The sequence below is a fragment of the Neovison vison genome, chromosome 2 (genome assembly GCF_020171115.1).
Source record: "Neovison vison isolate M4711 chromosome 2, ASM_NN_V1, whole genome shotgun sequence".
Taxonomy (NCBI): domain Eukaryota; kingdom Metazoa; phylum Chordata; class Mammalia; order Carnivora; family Mustelidae; genus Neogale; species Neogale vison.
The window spans coordinates 16,879,198-16,894,323 of NC_058092.1; the positions used below are offsets into that span (position 1 = coordinate 16,879,198).

The window sequence follows — 15,126 nt, forward strand, 5'->3', positions numbered from 1 at the left end:
GTTATTAGTGTGTCACAGAGTAGTGGAGCATCTGTAAAACAGTAAAAATCTCTGTTGGGTTTTACTGGTTTAGAATAATACCTCTGTTACAGTAACCTTCTTTTAGAGAATTGCTTTTTTTTCCTTTCTTGGTTCATTTGGTACCCTGTGTGCCATTGATTCTTCAAAGAGGTTTTACATATTAATGGTTTGCTAGCACTTAGCTTTTTTATTTTCATACAAAAACATTTTTTTTCCTCACTCCTTTGCCTTACAATAGTTGAACATTTTCAGAAAAGTCTTAGTAGTTTCTGAATTTAAATTTTGTGTAGGATAGCTATTTAGGATCTCTGGTTTGGAAAGATATCTGGGGTTAGAAGTAGCTTAGTTGTGTAAAGCTTAAGACTTATGGAAACTTAGGGATGCCTAGGTGGCTCAGTGGGTTAAGCCTCTGCCTTCCTCTCAGGTCATGATCTCAGGGTCCTGGGATTGAGCCCGGAATCTGGCTCTCCTGCTCAGCAGGGAGCCTGCTTCCCTCTCTCTCTCTGCCTGCCTCTCTGCCTACTTGTGATCTCTCTCTGTCAGATAAATAAAATACTTAAAAAAAAAAAGACTTATGGAAACTTGCTTTATTTTTTTCTTTTAATATTTTATTTATTTATTTATTTGGCAGAGAGATCACAAGTAGGCAAAGAGGCAGGCAGAGAGAGAGAGAGGAGGAAGCAGGCTCCCTGCTGAGCAGAGAGCCCGATGTGGGACTCGATCCCAGGACCCTGAGATCATGACCTGAGCCGAAGGCAGCGGCTTAACCCACTGAGCCACCCAGGTGCCCTGGAAACTTGCTTTAAAATAATAAAATGAAATTTGAAATGGGCTATTAAGGTGCTTTTCTCAAGATTTCTTCAAGTTAATGAATTTCAGCGATATTTCAATTCAAGTTAATGAATTATAGAGATATCAGAAGTATGTTTAAAAATACATACGTAGGGGTGCCTGGGTGGCTCAGTGGTTTAAAGCCTTTGCCTTCAGCTCAGGTCATCTCAGGGTCCTGGGATCGAGCCCTGCATCACGCTATCTGCTCGGCAGCAAGCCTGCTTCCTCCTCTCTCCTTCTCTGCCTGCCTCTCTGCCTACTTGTTATCTCTGTCAAATAAATAAATAAATAAATCTTAAAAAAAAAATACGTAAAAGCAAGTGCCTATGTCTCATGTACCATTTTTCTTTTTCTTTTTTTTTAAGTTTTTTATTTATTTGACAGAGATCACAAGTAGGCAGAGAGGCAGGCAGAGAGAGAGGAGGAAGCAGGCTCCCTGCTGAGCAGATCCCAGGATCCTGGGATCATGACCTGAGCTGAAGGCAGAGGCTTTAACCCACTGAGCCACTCAGGTGCCCCTCATGTACCATTTTTCTAAATAGGTGATGTGCTCTTTACTGTAATGAAGCTCCATCAAATCATTGGTTAATTTTGTTAGATATGGTTAGCTGAATAATGATAGCTCTGTATAATAATCTATTTTATTGATTCTGTTGAATGACTGTAGGAAGAATCACTTCATCTCCTTGTTTATATTCTTTTAAGAATATATAAGAATTCTTTTTTTTTTTTTAAGATCTTATTTATTTATTTATTTGACAGACAGGCAGGCAGAGAGAGAGAGAGGGGAAGCAGACTCCCTGCTGAGCAGATCCCAGGATCCTGAGATCATGACCTGAGCTGAAGGCAGAGGCTTAACCCACTGAGCCTGATCCCAAGAATATATAGGAATTCTTATAAGAATGTAAACAAAGGAAAGTACCTGGTCTCTGTTATGCATGGTAATTATGGATGTGTATGTGGTATGTGTATTTGAAAGAGATGTAGACTGTTAGCTTACAAAAATCATTGATGTGAGAGATTGGTATGACCAAAAAAATTGGTGGTTTTTAATAATTTTGGGACCCTGTTCATGTGCTTTTTAAAAAGCACATGAAAGGAGATGCAACATGAATTAGTAAAAGTCCAAATAACAGAAAATATACAAAATAATGTGTATGGGACGCCTGGGTGGCTCAGTTGGTTAAGCAGCTGCCTTCGGCTCAGGTCATGATCCCAGCGTCCTGGGATCGAGTCCCACATCGGGCTCCTTGCTCGGCAGGGAGCCTGCTTCTCCCTCTGCCTCTCTGCCTGCCTCTCTGTCTGCCTGTGCTCGCTCTCTCTCCCTCTCTCTCTGACAAATAAATAAATAAAATCTTTTAAAAAAAAATAATGTGTATGGATAGAAGAATTTAGTTTAAAATGCAATTACATTTTTTTAAAAGATTTTATTTATTTATTTGACAGAGATCACAAGTAGGCAGAGAGGCAGGCAGAGAGAGAGGAGGAAGCAGGCTCCCCGCTGAGCAGAGAGCCCGATGAGGGGCTCTATCCCAAGACCCGAGGATCATGATCCGAGCTGAAAACAGAGTCTTTAACCCACTGAGCCTCCCAGGAGCCCCTAAAATGCAATTAAATTTGATCACAGATATTATTATACTGAAAATACTTATGACAAAAGATTGATGGCTAAATACTTAATTGATTATTCAGTATAGCAAAAATCGAAAAGGCAGAATCTTTTGGACTAGTCTTTAGAACTTAGTATAATAGAATTTGACCAGAGAAGAGTTGAAGATGAATTTCCTTACTTTAAAAGAAAATCAGTGGTCCTAATATTTGTATAATGGCCTTTACATTTTTATAGTTCTTTGTTCTTAGGATCCTGTTTGAGGCATTTGTACTGATAATAGTAGACGTCCTGGGTTTGGTTGGCAGCATGGATGGTTATGGTCAGTGTTCAGTGAAGAATTTAATTTATTGTGCCATAACTATTTTCAGGTGGCTTCTTCCAGGCTTTCTCTTGATTTCCCTTGCCATGCCTTCAAGTACAGTCAGATAGCAGGAATAGCTTTCAGATTTCATGAGAATGGATTCAGGTGACCTCCATGGGGAGGATTATAGAGTTCTGTTACATCCCTATACCCAGCAGGAGACCCTCTTTTGTAGATTTACTAGAAGTTGCTAGAAATTCATTCCTAACAGAGTTGTTTATGTTGCCATTTTGTTGTGCTTGTGTCAAGTAAGTGCATGAAAATCATGTGAGTTCTCATTGTATGAAGTATGGTCATACATTTAGAAAGCAGACCTAGGAGTAATTTTCTTGCATAGCATCATTTCAGTGTTCTGATTTGGAACTGTGCCCCAGAATAATTTACTGGAGAGCTAAGTATAAAAGTCACAGGCTGAAAAGGTGTAATCTAGGTTAATTCAACATTTTTATATTTTAAGAGGTAACTAAAAATGGGTCCAGATACATATCACTATGCAACACATGGTCCCCACTCACAGATAATTTATGGCCTAGTATGAGTTATAAATGCATACATAAATCCAATAGAAGGTGAAATAACTCTTAAATATCACATTTTAGTATAAACATTTGGAGGGACTTACAGGCAGAAAGAGTGGAAGGGAAGTAAGTCTTCCTAAATCCTTGGCTTAATGGAAGAATTTTTTAAGAATTAGTGTGGAAGGAATTTTTTTCTTAAAGATTTTATTTTTAAGTAATCTGTACACCCAGCGCAGGGCTTGAACTCACAGCCTCCAGATTGAGAGGAAATGGGGAAAAAAAAAAAAGAGAGAGACATTTCCTACACAAAGTAAAATTGCCCCAAATTTGGCAGTTCCTCATTTACTTTATTCTACACATTAATTGTAAAAGTACAGTGCTCTGTTCCAGGTGTGGTGCTGGGTTCTGAGAGTTCAGAGCTGAAGACTGGGTCTTCCTGCAAAGAATTCATAGTCCACTTTGGGTTTACGGGTTTAATATTTGGCTACAATGAAGAAACAGTACAGTAAACGTGTATTCAAAGTATGGTGAGAATCCAGAAGTAGTTTTTAAGTGTTTTTCCCAAAATTGGATTTTGGAAGTTTTACATTAAACATGAAGGAATTCAATTAGGCCCTTATGAAACAGTTAATATCCTTGATTTTTAACTGTTTACTGCTTTTGGCTGATAACCATTGAATCAGATGCTACCAGTTTTATGTTCTGTCTTTAACAGATTGAGCTCCTTTTCTTAATGATTCCATTTCACTCATTGTTTTGTTTTTTATTAAGACAAAATGGTAGTTTGGTTAGCTGACAACTTTTTTGTGTAATTTCCTTGAGTTCTTTTTGCTACCATCCTTTATTTGGTATGGTCATGGTGTACTGGAAGAATAGGTTACTTGGTCTGTGAGGACTTGCTCATCTCCAAAATGGGGCTTGGTATGGGGATCAAAAGAGAATTCCGTCTTTGTCTATTTATTAAACAGAGTTGAACTAGGAATAGCCTGGATTGATGTCTTATTCAGGAAAAAATGAGGGTTGGTTGACACCTTATCACTTTTGGAAACTGGAAAGTATTTGTGGTAACCCATTTTCAGTAACATGTCACTTGCAAAATCATTTAAGCTTTTGTATGTTAAATCATAGGAAGAATGGCAAATCTTGGTACTTTCCTAATATAAATTTTCTCTCCTCAGAGTAACCTAATCAAAATCCATATATCAAATACTGAGATAAGCTAATGTTAACATTTTTGCAGTATTTCCTAATCACAGTGGTCTTAAACATTTGAAGATAGAGTGGTGTTTTTGCTTTTGTTTGTTTTGCATCTTCTGATATGTGAAAGTAGAAGAACACATGTGATTAATTAGTGCCTAAGAAGTTGTATCTTCCTCGTAGCAGTGTAGACTCAAATCATATTGAGGATGGGAAGAGCCCCTAATCATGATCTGAGATGTGGAGATAGCTAGCATTCTGAAAAACTTAGTTGAGCAGGGAAAAGGGATTCTTTTCTTGGAATTCTTTCGTGGTTATCATCAGTTATAAAAATTTACTATGGTTCTTTTAATAGGTCCAGGGTAAACTTCAGTACTTCAGTACTGGCCTTTTTAGAAACAGGTAAAGACTGCCTGGCTGACTCAGTCAGAAAAGACTTGATCTCTTGAGTTGTGAATTTGAGCCCCACGTGTGTGTAGAGATTACATACGATATGTAAACAAACTAACTTTTAAAAAAAGTAAGCTTTGTTGTTAATTACTCAAACTCACTTTAAGCTTGGTAGTTAAGCAGTAACAGCATGTAAATTGTAGACTTTGGAACACTTTGAAAAGTGAACTACAAACCAAGATTTTACAACAAAATAGGTGAGAAATATCCTGCTACGGAATGTGGAAGGAAACAGTATGTTAAAAAAGTTAATTCTTCCCATTGGCTTCTAAAATCTTTGTTTTCCTCTTTGGTTTATAGGGCTTTTACTTTGTATGGGGTTTCTGCTACTGAGTTTCTCACTTCTGCCCCATTGTTGTCTTTTGGTGCAAATCAGCAGAACTACTGCTCCTCCTGGGGGACAAAATGAGAAAATTTTAGGCCTGCTTCTCCCTCAAGCAACACCCATTTTCTTGCATTCTAGACCTTATTGACAGTGTAACCGTAAGATTGCTGTTTTAGTTGGAATCCTTAGATTCCATTCATTCTGGATAATTCTGTTGGAAAGTATTGGTCAGTGTTAGCTGTGTTAAAATGCCTCTGATGTGCTTCAAAGGAACACCTGAGGCTTTTCCTTCAGGCTCGTTTTATCTATTTCTGTGAGCCCAGTTCATTTCCCTTTGCATTTCTTTGAACTGCTGTAGATCATTTATTCTTCTGTCCAGATTCATAGTCAAAAAGTTAGGAAGGAGATACATTAAGAGCAGTATACTTGAGGATGTTTTTAATTTTATTTTAAAGATTTTATTTATTTGACAGACAGTGATCACAAGTAGGCAGAAAGGCAGGCGCAGGGTGGGGGTGGGGGGGTGGGGAGGCAGGCTCCCTGCCGAGTGGAGAGCCCAATATGATGCAGGGGCTGGATCCCAGGACCCTGGGATCATGACCTGAGCTAAAGGCAGAGGCTTAACCCAGTGAGCCACTCAGGCTCCCGGAGGATGTTTTTAAAGCCACCTTTCACTACAGAGAGGACTAGAAGGCAGCATGAAGTGGAGACAGTCACCAATAACTCACTACCTTTCAATTATTTTAACTTTTTCTTATTACTTGTCTATGTTGACCAATTCCTCTTTGAAGCTGTGACTTTCCTTTTGAGTTTAGACCTACATTTACAACTGACTCAAACTCTCTGAGCCTATTACTGTTTTTTATTTTTATTTTTGTTTGTCAGAAAGAGAGAGCATGAGAACACAAGCAGGGGGAGCAGCAAGCAGAGGGAGAAGCAGGGACCATGTTAAGCAAGGAGCCTGATGTGGGACTCCATCCCAGGACCCTGGGATAATGACCTGAGCTGAAGGCAGACAGTCTTCTGAGCCACCCAGGCATCCTTCTCTGACCGTATTATTATCTCCATGTTATTTTAAAGTTTTGACCCATCCTAACTTTGGAGTTCTAGTCTTTTTTCTTTTCTTTCTTTCTTTTTTTTAAGATTTATTTATTTATTTGGTGGGGCTAGGGGAGGAGAAGAGAGAGAGAAACCTCTGAGCCTGACATAGGGCTTGATCCCAGAACCCTGAGATCATAACCTGAGCCGAAATTGAGAGTCAGCTGCTTAACCAACTGTGCCACCCAGGTGCCCCTGGAGTCTAGTCTTTTAATTACTTTAAAGACTAAGTAATTAAGTAAGGAGTATTTCTTTTTAATTTAGTTTGCCTAAATTTTCCCCAAATTTCCCATTTTGTGCATTTTATTACCATTCTTGAACTTTTAAAACCTTGGAGTCATCTTGATGTCCCTTACCCTTTGATCAAGTGTTTTTTAAACCCTGCATGTTCCTATGAACAGCTTCATTGACTTGCTGTGCCTTATCCATTTTCATTGTTACCTTTTTGTTCTAGTGAATTTCACTTCATATCTAAATTATTTAAACAGTCTTTCAGTTGGCTCTCCTTTATCCAGGTCACCTTTTCCCTGTGATTCGTCTGGTGCAAAGTGACCACATTAGATTCATTAAAATATCGCTTGTTTTGCTGCCAGTTCTGCCCCATAACTGTTAAGATCAAGTTCAGGTTTTGGCACTGAATGGTCCAAAAAAATGGGCCATTTTACTTATCCTGCTCTTCCACATCTGCAAGTGCTGTGTGGTTCTCTGTATATTCCCTGACTGTGCTTTTCTCCTTGCTTTTATAAGTGTTCTGGACCATGCTGGTGGTTTTTGCCAAATCTCTGGATTTGTTCAGAAAAGCTTTCTTGATTCCTCAAGTCTGTGTTTGTTTCTTGTTTCCCTAAAAAATAAAGTTTCTTTCTGGATATTTTTCATCTTTCCCCAATTAGATTATAAGGCCTTTGAAAATAGGTACTTAATGTGTTCAACTTTCTACTTGTGCTCAACTGTTTTGGAATAGGTATTTGGTGAACACTGAATTAGTGAGATTATTTAAAATATAAACTAAACTGAAGTGTTAATAGAGTAGAAACTTAATGTGTTCACAGGTGATTTAAACTTTGAAGGTTTTTTTTTCCTCTCTGCTAATTTGTCAGGTTTAATTGAAACCATTAGCTTGGCAGTCACTTTTATTCTATAAATTTGTACGATTTTGGTTAAATTTTGATAAGTTGATTTTCTGTTTAAAAATCATTGCTTCCCAGAAGACTTAGAAGTTTCTGAAATTGTCTACAAAAGTTACTGATTTGAGTGTGATTTCAACAAACTGAAGTCAAAATGTGAATCTGTTGGTCAGTGTGTTCCTGGGAATAGCATATCAGTGATCCTGTCCTTCATGCTTGTCAGATGAAAATATGTGAAAGACATCATAGATTTCCTTTTAAGGTATTGGAAGAGTGATCTGCTAGGGATTTGAATCAAGATGAGAAAGCATCCAGTAGTGTGACTGTAACTAAAATATTTCACTATTCTTCAATAATGATCTACCAGGTCTGTGGGAGTTTATTAGAGAACAGCTGAAAGGCTGCTGTGTAAGCTAACCCAAAAATTTTGTTTTCAACTTGTAGAAGATATGCACAAATACAGGTGTTAAGGGTCTGTACTTCAAACTTGAGGAGTGTGTGTGTATGTGGTGGGAATGAAAACCAAAGGTTTGCGCAGTAGTGCCAAAATCAAGGTGATATGAAAGAGTTGCTTTTGTATATTTTCATTTTCTATCTTGAATTTGAACTCATGTAGGATAATAACTATACTTGCCTGCTGTTCCTTGTCCTTGTGCCACTGTCAGAAGCAGAGTCCCAGGCCAGAAGGACCCAAAGAACAAGTGAATATGGCATTTTTTATGTTCTAATCAGATCAGAGGCAATCCTGGATGGGAAGTTAGCTGCAAACATTTGTATGTGTGTTGTTTTTAAGATGATGGAAGAATTGGTCTGGAATACCACTAATAAAGATGATGCTGTTATCTGTCTTTGGAGAAATAGGCACTCTCCAGATATTGGAGTATTATGATTAGAAAGTAGCGATCTTATCTCGAAACGTTCATCAAGTTAAGAGACACGTTGTTTCTTTACTTAATTAATTATAAGCACTTTTTGTTTTGTTTCTCATCATTTCTTGCATGTTTATTGCACCTATTTGGTTTTCTCCTATTTCTCTTGTTTATGCAGTACTTTGGAGTTTCATTTCTATTTTGACTTTCTGTGGTTAAAAGGGATCCCTTTAAAAAACTATTGCAGGGTATTGAATATTTTTCATATTACTATTACATATTTTTATCGAAGAACAGTCTCTGAGTTTTGTTCCTTTTTTCAAAAGCAGAAGTCAAAAGAGACCTCCCTATCTTGTAAAAGAGCAACGTTGTTAAGCTTTTGAGCACAGAAGTCAGGCTTAAGAAATCTACATTTGTATGGAATTTTTGTCTAAAGACTGTGACAGTAAACAGTCAGCCAAGGGCTACCTGTAGGTTAAAATAAATTATTTTAGCATATTCTATGACATATAGTGGGGGAAGAAAGCAAATGAGAGAAATAGGAAGGATAAAATAATTCAGGACTTAATGGCTAGCTTGAAAGTGGTGTTTGTTTTTATTTTTAGAAGTGGTGAGATGCCTTCCTGACAGGAGACTGTAGCTTTCATTCTTTGCCAGTTGGGCTACATAATTTGAGAGAGTCAGGAGCGATATTGTTCATAGTGCTTAAATGTTATTCTTGGAAACTGTATTTATTTCATTGTTCTGAGCCTCTCTCTCCCTGCCCACATAAAGATTTTGAGAGTGAGGGAGCGAGGGAGCGCACAAGCAGCGGGGAGGGCAGACGGGAGGGAGGAGACTCCCCATGAGCAGGGAGCCGGGTGTGGGACTTGATCCCAGGACCCTTAACCGACTGAGGCACCCAGGCGCCCACCTCTCCCCCTTTTTAAAATACGATTCAACTTTTGGTCTAGGGTGGTTCTGTTTGGAATCAAACAGAACACTGACAACTTCTAAAAAAAAAAAAATCTGTAAGATTTTTTTATGAATAAATCTAGAAGTTAAGAAGCAGTATTTTTATTTAAACTTAAAAAATTTTTTTTCTTTATTTATTTGAGAGAGAGTGATCGAGAGAGCAGAGGCAGAGGGAAAGCGGACTCCCCACTGAGCAGAGAGCCCAATGTGGGTCTCCATCCCAGGACCCTGGGATCATTACCTGAGCTGAAGACAGATGCTCAATTGACTGAGCCACTCAGGCATCCCTTATTTAAATTTTAAAAGTAAAATAAAAAATGGAGGGCCTGCATTTTCAAGATGTTTGCAGACTAGATTTTGTAAGGAGTCATCTCCTTATAATTATATGCCCTTTTCCAAAGACTGTAAACGAATCCTGTATCTTGAGCCTTGTCTGAGAGCCATACCCTTCTAAAACCTCAAGGGTCATTAAGACAGGAGCATAGTGAAATAATTTTAGAATGAGATTCTGTCCTATCCTCAGAACATATACCTTCTAGTAACACATTCTAATGTCAGAAATCATTTCTATCTAAATACCTTCAAATACGTGAGGATAGAGATGTCATTTTTACTTTCTTGCTCCCTTTTAACTCAAATAGTGGTTAATCAGTCTGCTTTCTCATTGAGTTCTTCTAAAATAAACTTTTTAGTGATGCTTGTCTAGTTTTAGATTATTGGAGAGTATTTTCGTATCTTTCAAAGATCATGTTGTAGTTTTCTCATAGTGTACTAGGTAGCTAGAACCTTAAGAAGATCATAGCATCTGTCTTGGTGATAGATTTTGGAAGAGTCTGGAAAATGATCTATTTGGACTTCATCAGATGGAACTTTCAAGCTGTGATACCTTTCTTGAAGTTATTTCTACATATTAGTCAATGAGGACAATCTCTTAGCTGGCTTATTACGTAGCTTGAGGTAGAAGCTCCCCCATATCTTGCCTTCCCCCAGCCCCTCCTGTGTGTGTCTCTCTACATTACTTGGCATATGACTGCAGGGTGTCTTGTGGTGTGTTTGAAAGTTTTACTAAGGAAGCACTGGTGTCTTCAGACCTGGTGCTGTCTGGCATGCATAGTAAATGAAACTTGTTTTGGAGCTGAATCTTTACAGTCCCTGCTTTGAAGTCAATGGGAGAATTTTTCATTAAAACTCTATCTTTTGCCTGTTACTTAAGTATATTCTCTGTGGATAGAAAGGTAAAGATAAAGGGAGATTGAGCAGATGCTGAATTGTTGCGGCTCTCGACCCCAGAGCCCGTGTGACACCTAACTCAGTCTAGCAACAAGTAGTAAAAGACGTTTGGAATTCGTTTCTTCCCCCATCCAACCTTGATTTAATAAGACCAACAGCAAGGATTTAGTGATTAGAAATACTGTGTACTTTGTTCTACCTTTCAACAAGAATCAGTGTGTAAAGTTGAAATTTTCTGACCAGAACTTGGAAGACTATGATGTGATTCCCTGGGCCTGATTCGAGAAGAAGGAGCTCTCTCAATACGGTTTTACTAGTTGGTGGTGAATCTGTGAGTCGCCAACTATTAGGCCTTTATGTCCAGATATTATCTTAATTTATGGAGTAAGGTCCCTGAGTTCTCCTCTTTCCTTCCACAGGGCAAGCAGGAGGACTTCAAGACGACAGTTCTGGAGGGTATGGAGACGGCCAAGCATCAGGTGAGGGTGGCATTAGATGCTTGCCACTTAGGAGCAAGAGCCGCCAAGTCAGGGATTGATGCTTGCAAGTGTTTTTGGCTGTGGTTTCCGCATGGTAGCCAGGAGCGCAGGGCAAACAGAACCATCAGGACAGAGGAGTAGCGTAGGAGAGCGTGTAGCCGGAGCAAGGGCAAGCAAAACCTTTTGAAGTCCTCAGGCCGATCTCAGCCCTCCACTCTTCACGTGTTTGAGGAGATGGCGGGTCCTTTTCTTCCTGGCAGCTTTTACAGTGCTAGGAAACATGATATAGAACATAGGTTTAGGAATCATGGGACCTTTAAAAAGAAATACAGCTACATATACAGAGAGAAGCCATAGGCTGAAAGCCTTCCAAAAAAAAAAAAAAAAAAGGAAGGACAGAAAGTCATTCCAGGACTAGTCAGAGGAATTATTCAGGCAAGGCACTCTTCAGAGGTGGTTGTCAGATAGTGTTGGATAGTTTTTCAATTAACATTATATAGTTAATTATTTAGTAGTTTAAACATTTGTCATGTGAAAATTGTTTGCTTTTTTTTTTTTAAGTTGAAATGCTGTTTTTTTTTTTCAAATCGAACTATGATATTTTTACTTCTAGAAAGAAGTAAAGGGTTAAATGATTGATAGGGCCCATCTAGAGCTATTAAAGTTTGTTCCAGGAATCCAAAGTGATATGGCTGGATTTCATCTTTTGCCCTGGATGTTTTTGTGTGGTTCAGTGCTCAAAGCTGACTGATACATACATTTTGAAAGAACTGGAATAGGTATTACTTCACTTTTGGAGTTTGTCACTTTTCAACTGTTATGTCTACTTTAAAACTGTTTGTCTTTTGCAGTTGTGTACAGCGGGTCTGGGAAATACTTGTATTTTACTCTTGGGTCAAAGTTCACTGTTAGTGCAGAAATTAGTATATAGGGAATCCAGAATGTTAGAAGTAAACTTGTTTAAATGCTGTCCCAAGGATTGGAGGTTGACAATCAGTACATGGGGTTTCTCTTAGAGGAGTTAAAATCCTCGTTCAGAGTCAATGTGGCAGATAAATGTTCTAGAATGCTACTCATCACATGATGCACGATCGGCTCTTCCAGGAACTGTTGGGGATCAGGGTATAGATAGCCTTTAGAGCTTGAATCTTGAAGAAATAAACTGAGTTTTCTTACTGCTTTTTGTTTTAACGTGGTTAAATTTACTCTTTTGCTCTAGTAAACAATATGTTGTATTGCTGAAAGTAAAAACAGACTTCCATATAGAACTGTGGTGCTTCTGACTTACTGTTCAGTAGAACATGAGGTGTTTTGTTTTGTTTTTTTTAAGTGTTTTCAAGCATGGTGGGGACTATTCTTAACCTTCAGGATCTCTCTTCAGATCTTTGCCATGTTCAGAAGCATGCATTTGTGAGATGATTAGTAAGAAGAATATGCTTGTAAGCAATCAACATTCTGTTTTTAATAAACCAAATGACCGTCATGAGTATCTTGGGACCAGGATCATATCTTAACTTCTATAAATCCACATCAAGCTGGTGTATTCATCCTACATCTTAAAAATTAGAAGGGAACTTAAGGTCATTTTTCTCTAGCTTCCTGGTGTCAAACATAATATTGCATCCATCCCTGTTTTATGGATTAGGACCCGAAATACAATTAAAATGATATGACGGAGGATCCACCAACAGTTCAGAGGAGTGAGAACCCAGGGGTCTTCTCTTATGCATAGACTAGTCCTTATACCCTCCGTCAGAGTCATTTTAAGTGTATGTTTACCCTAGAAATAAAAGATGTAAAGCATAAGAAATCACATGATTCTCTCTCTCTTTTTTTCTTTTTCTCTCCTTTCCCTCTGTTCTTTATTCTGTTTGTCTTTTTAAACCATTATAGGACTGGATATGGTGTATCTATAGGTACTAATTTGAAGTCATCTTATACGTAGATTCTTGTCAAGCTTTTGTTTTTACTCATCAACTAGAAATCTAGTTTTTCTAGTTAATTTATTTACTTCATGAAAAAAAAAAAGGCAAATGAGTTTCATGGAGGCCTTCTTTTCTGTTGATTTTTATATCTCTGTTCCTCACTCTACTCAAGATGCTACCTGTATCATCAGAATCAGGGAGGAAGTGGTTTCATGGAATAGAGGAGTTCTGGCCTTCCCATCCCCTGCTCCTTATCTGCGTCTCTAATCTATCAAAAAGGTCTTTTTGGTCCCTTAAATATTTTATGACTTTTACTGTGTTTTCAGAGAAAGTGTGAGCTAGTCAGACCATTAGAAAGAGCATTTCTGGTTTAGCATGACTGCATTTTGAAGGATGATGCTGGAACTTCCTGTGTGAAGTGTAGGGAAAAAGGAATTGAATGGAGTGGGCAAGAGAGATATATAGGCAGCCTTGGGACTTTTAAAAAATTAAGGTTGCCTCTTTGAAACATTCTCAATTTCCAGAATACAAGACTGTGTTAAATCCACACAAACAGCAAGTATAAATTACTTTTGAATGAAATGTACTACTGGTACTTCCCTTGTAATAAGGATATTATTAAAGTTAATTGTATTCTTTAAGGTTTTTCCCTCTAAAGGAGATACTTACGAGTTCTGTTGTCCAGAATAGCCTATTAGTTCATTTTGGAAATACCCTATTAAAAGAGTGCATTGATTGAGCTTCTGAAGCTTGGGTTCCAAGTTAACATTTTTTGTTCCTTTGATAAAGGTTAGACCTTTTCTTAAAATTTTCACCTTTATATTGATAATGGTCTTCCTTCCTTGAAATAATAGTCTTCAAACCTAAAAACCAAAAGGGGAAAAATAATTATTGAGTTTTTAGAAACTTTTTCATTCTTAAAAATTGACAAGTATTTAAGAATAGGTGTTTTTGGATGTTATGTGAAAGATAGAGATGGAGAACATTATTATTCTGCACATACATTAGTGTCACAATATTTGGCTTCTTTAATTCCTTTTGGTAATCTTTTGTTAATTGATTTAAAGATCCTCCTAAAACTGCCACATGACTTATGTAGATCACATTTCTTAATTGTTACATAGTCTCAAGATTCCCAAAGTTAGCCAACTAATGTAGAGTGATTTTTAGAGCACTTGGAATGAGGAGCCAAATAGAATTCAAAATTTAGTGTCTTTCCCTACATGTTTTTTTTTTTTTACTGTCATTGGCAGTATTTTGCAGTAGGATTGATGTTCAGTGATGACTTAATAAGCATGTAGAAGGTATAGCTAAGAAAACTACCCCTGTTTGGGGGAGGGAGGAGTCCAGTTTATAGAGCAAATTGATTTTCATGTTAATAGTATACACTTATGAAGGTAACCTATTTTAAGAAACTTGTTCTGAGTACTTGGGATATGTAGATAATTGATTATAATGTGACATGATTTTGTTCTTGGTTTTATTTTTTGTTTATTTGATTGGGGGTAGGGGACTAGGGACATCAAAGCTATGTGCAGTTTTAGAAAATTTCACATTACTGAAATAACCTACCCCTGTTGCCAGCATTTCTTCTTTCCTTGCCTTAATTTCATGTTCCACTCCCAATAATAATGGCTCTTACTGATTTTGTTTTTTCCTAGGGAATAATTAATTGTCCTGACAGTCTTTAATTTTAGGTTGAGATTCACTGAATGAGAGACTTGCTGATTTGATTTTGTAATGTGAATAGAGTACATGTGTCTTCATTATCTACTGTGAGTGGATAGATTTTTTTTTCCTTCTCTCAAAAATATCGTTTCTTAATGTGCCACCCATATTAGCATTAGGCATTTTTGCTGGACCTCTTGTTAATGACTTTTGTCTGAGTTATTGCTTATAAATGTCTTTGTGGAGACAGCTCCTTAATAACTTAGCTATCATTTTCTAAGTTATATCTTTACCTGCCTTGTACTTTTTATTTTCTTAATCTTACTTTGCCTTTCCTTTAATTTTGTTTCCGTTATCAGTGTTTCTAACTTCTTGTTTTATGTGCTTTAAATGATTAAATATGGATATCTGGTGCCTATTTCGTTACTTATATATAACTATTTCAGTGATAGTGAATTTTGAAA

At 37.5% G+C, this 15,126-nt stretch overlaps 1 protein-coding gene across 2 annotated transcripts in view; it reads left to right on the plus strand.

Moving 5' to 3' along the window:
- Nucleotides 1–15,126, plus strand: part of KDM1A (lysine demethylase 1A) — a 60,305-nt gene that overhangs the window by 12,135 nt on the left and 33,044 nt on the right. The window contains exon 3 of one of the 2 annotated variants that reach the window (XM_044237402.1): nucleotides 11,010–11,069. The exons of the other annotated variant lie outside the window; for it this stretch is intronic. Coding sequence (XP_044093337.1) covers nucleotides 11,010–11,069 — 60 coding nt within the window. The remainder of the gene's footprint in view (nucleotides 1–11,009; nucleotides 11,070–15,126) is intronic. 2 annotated transcript variants of the gene reach the window in all.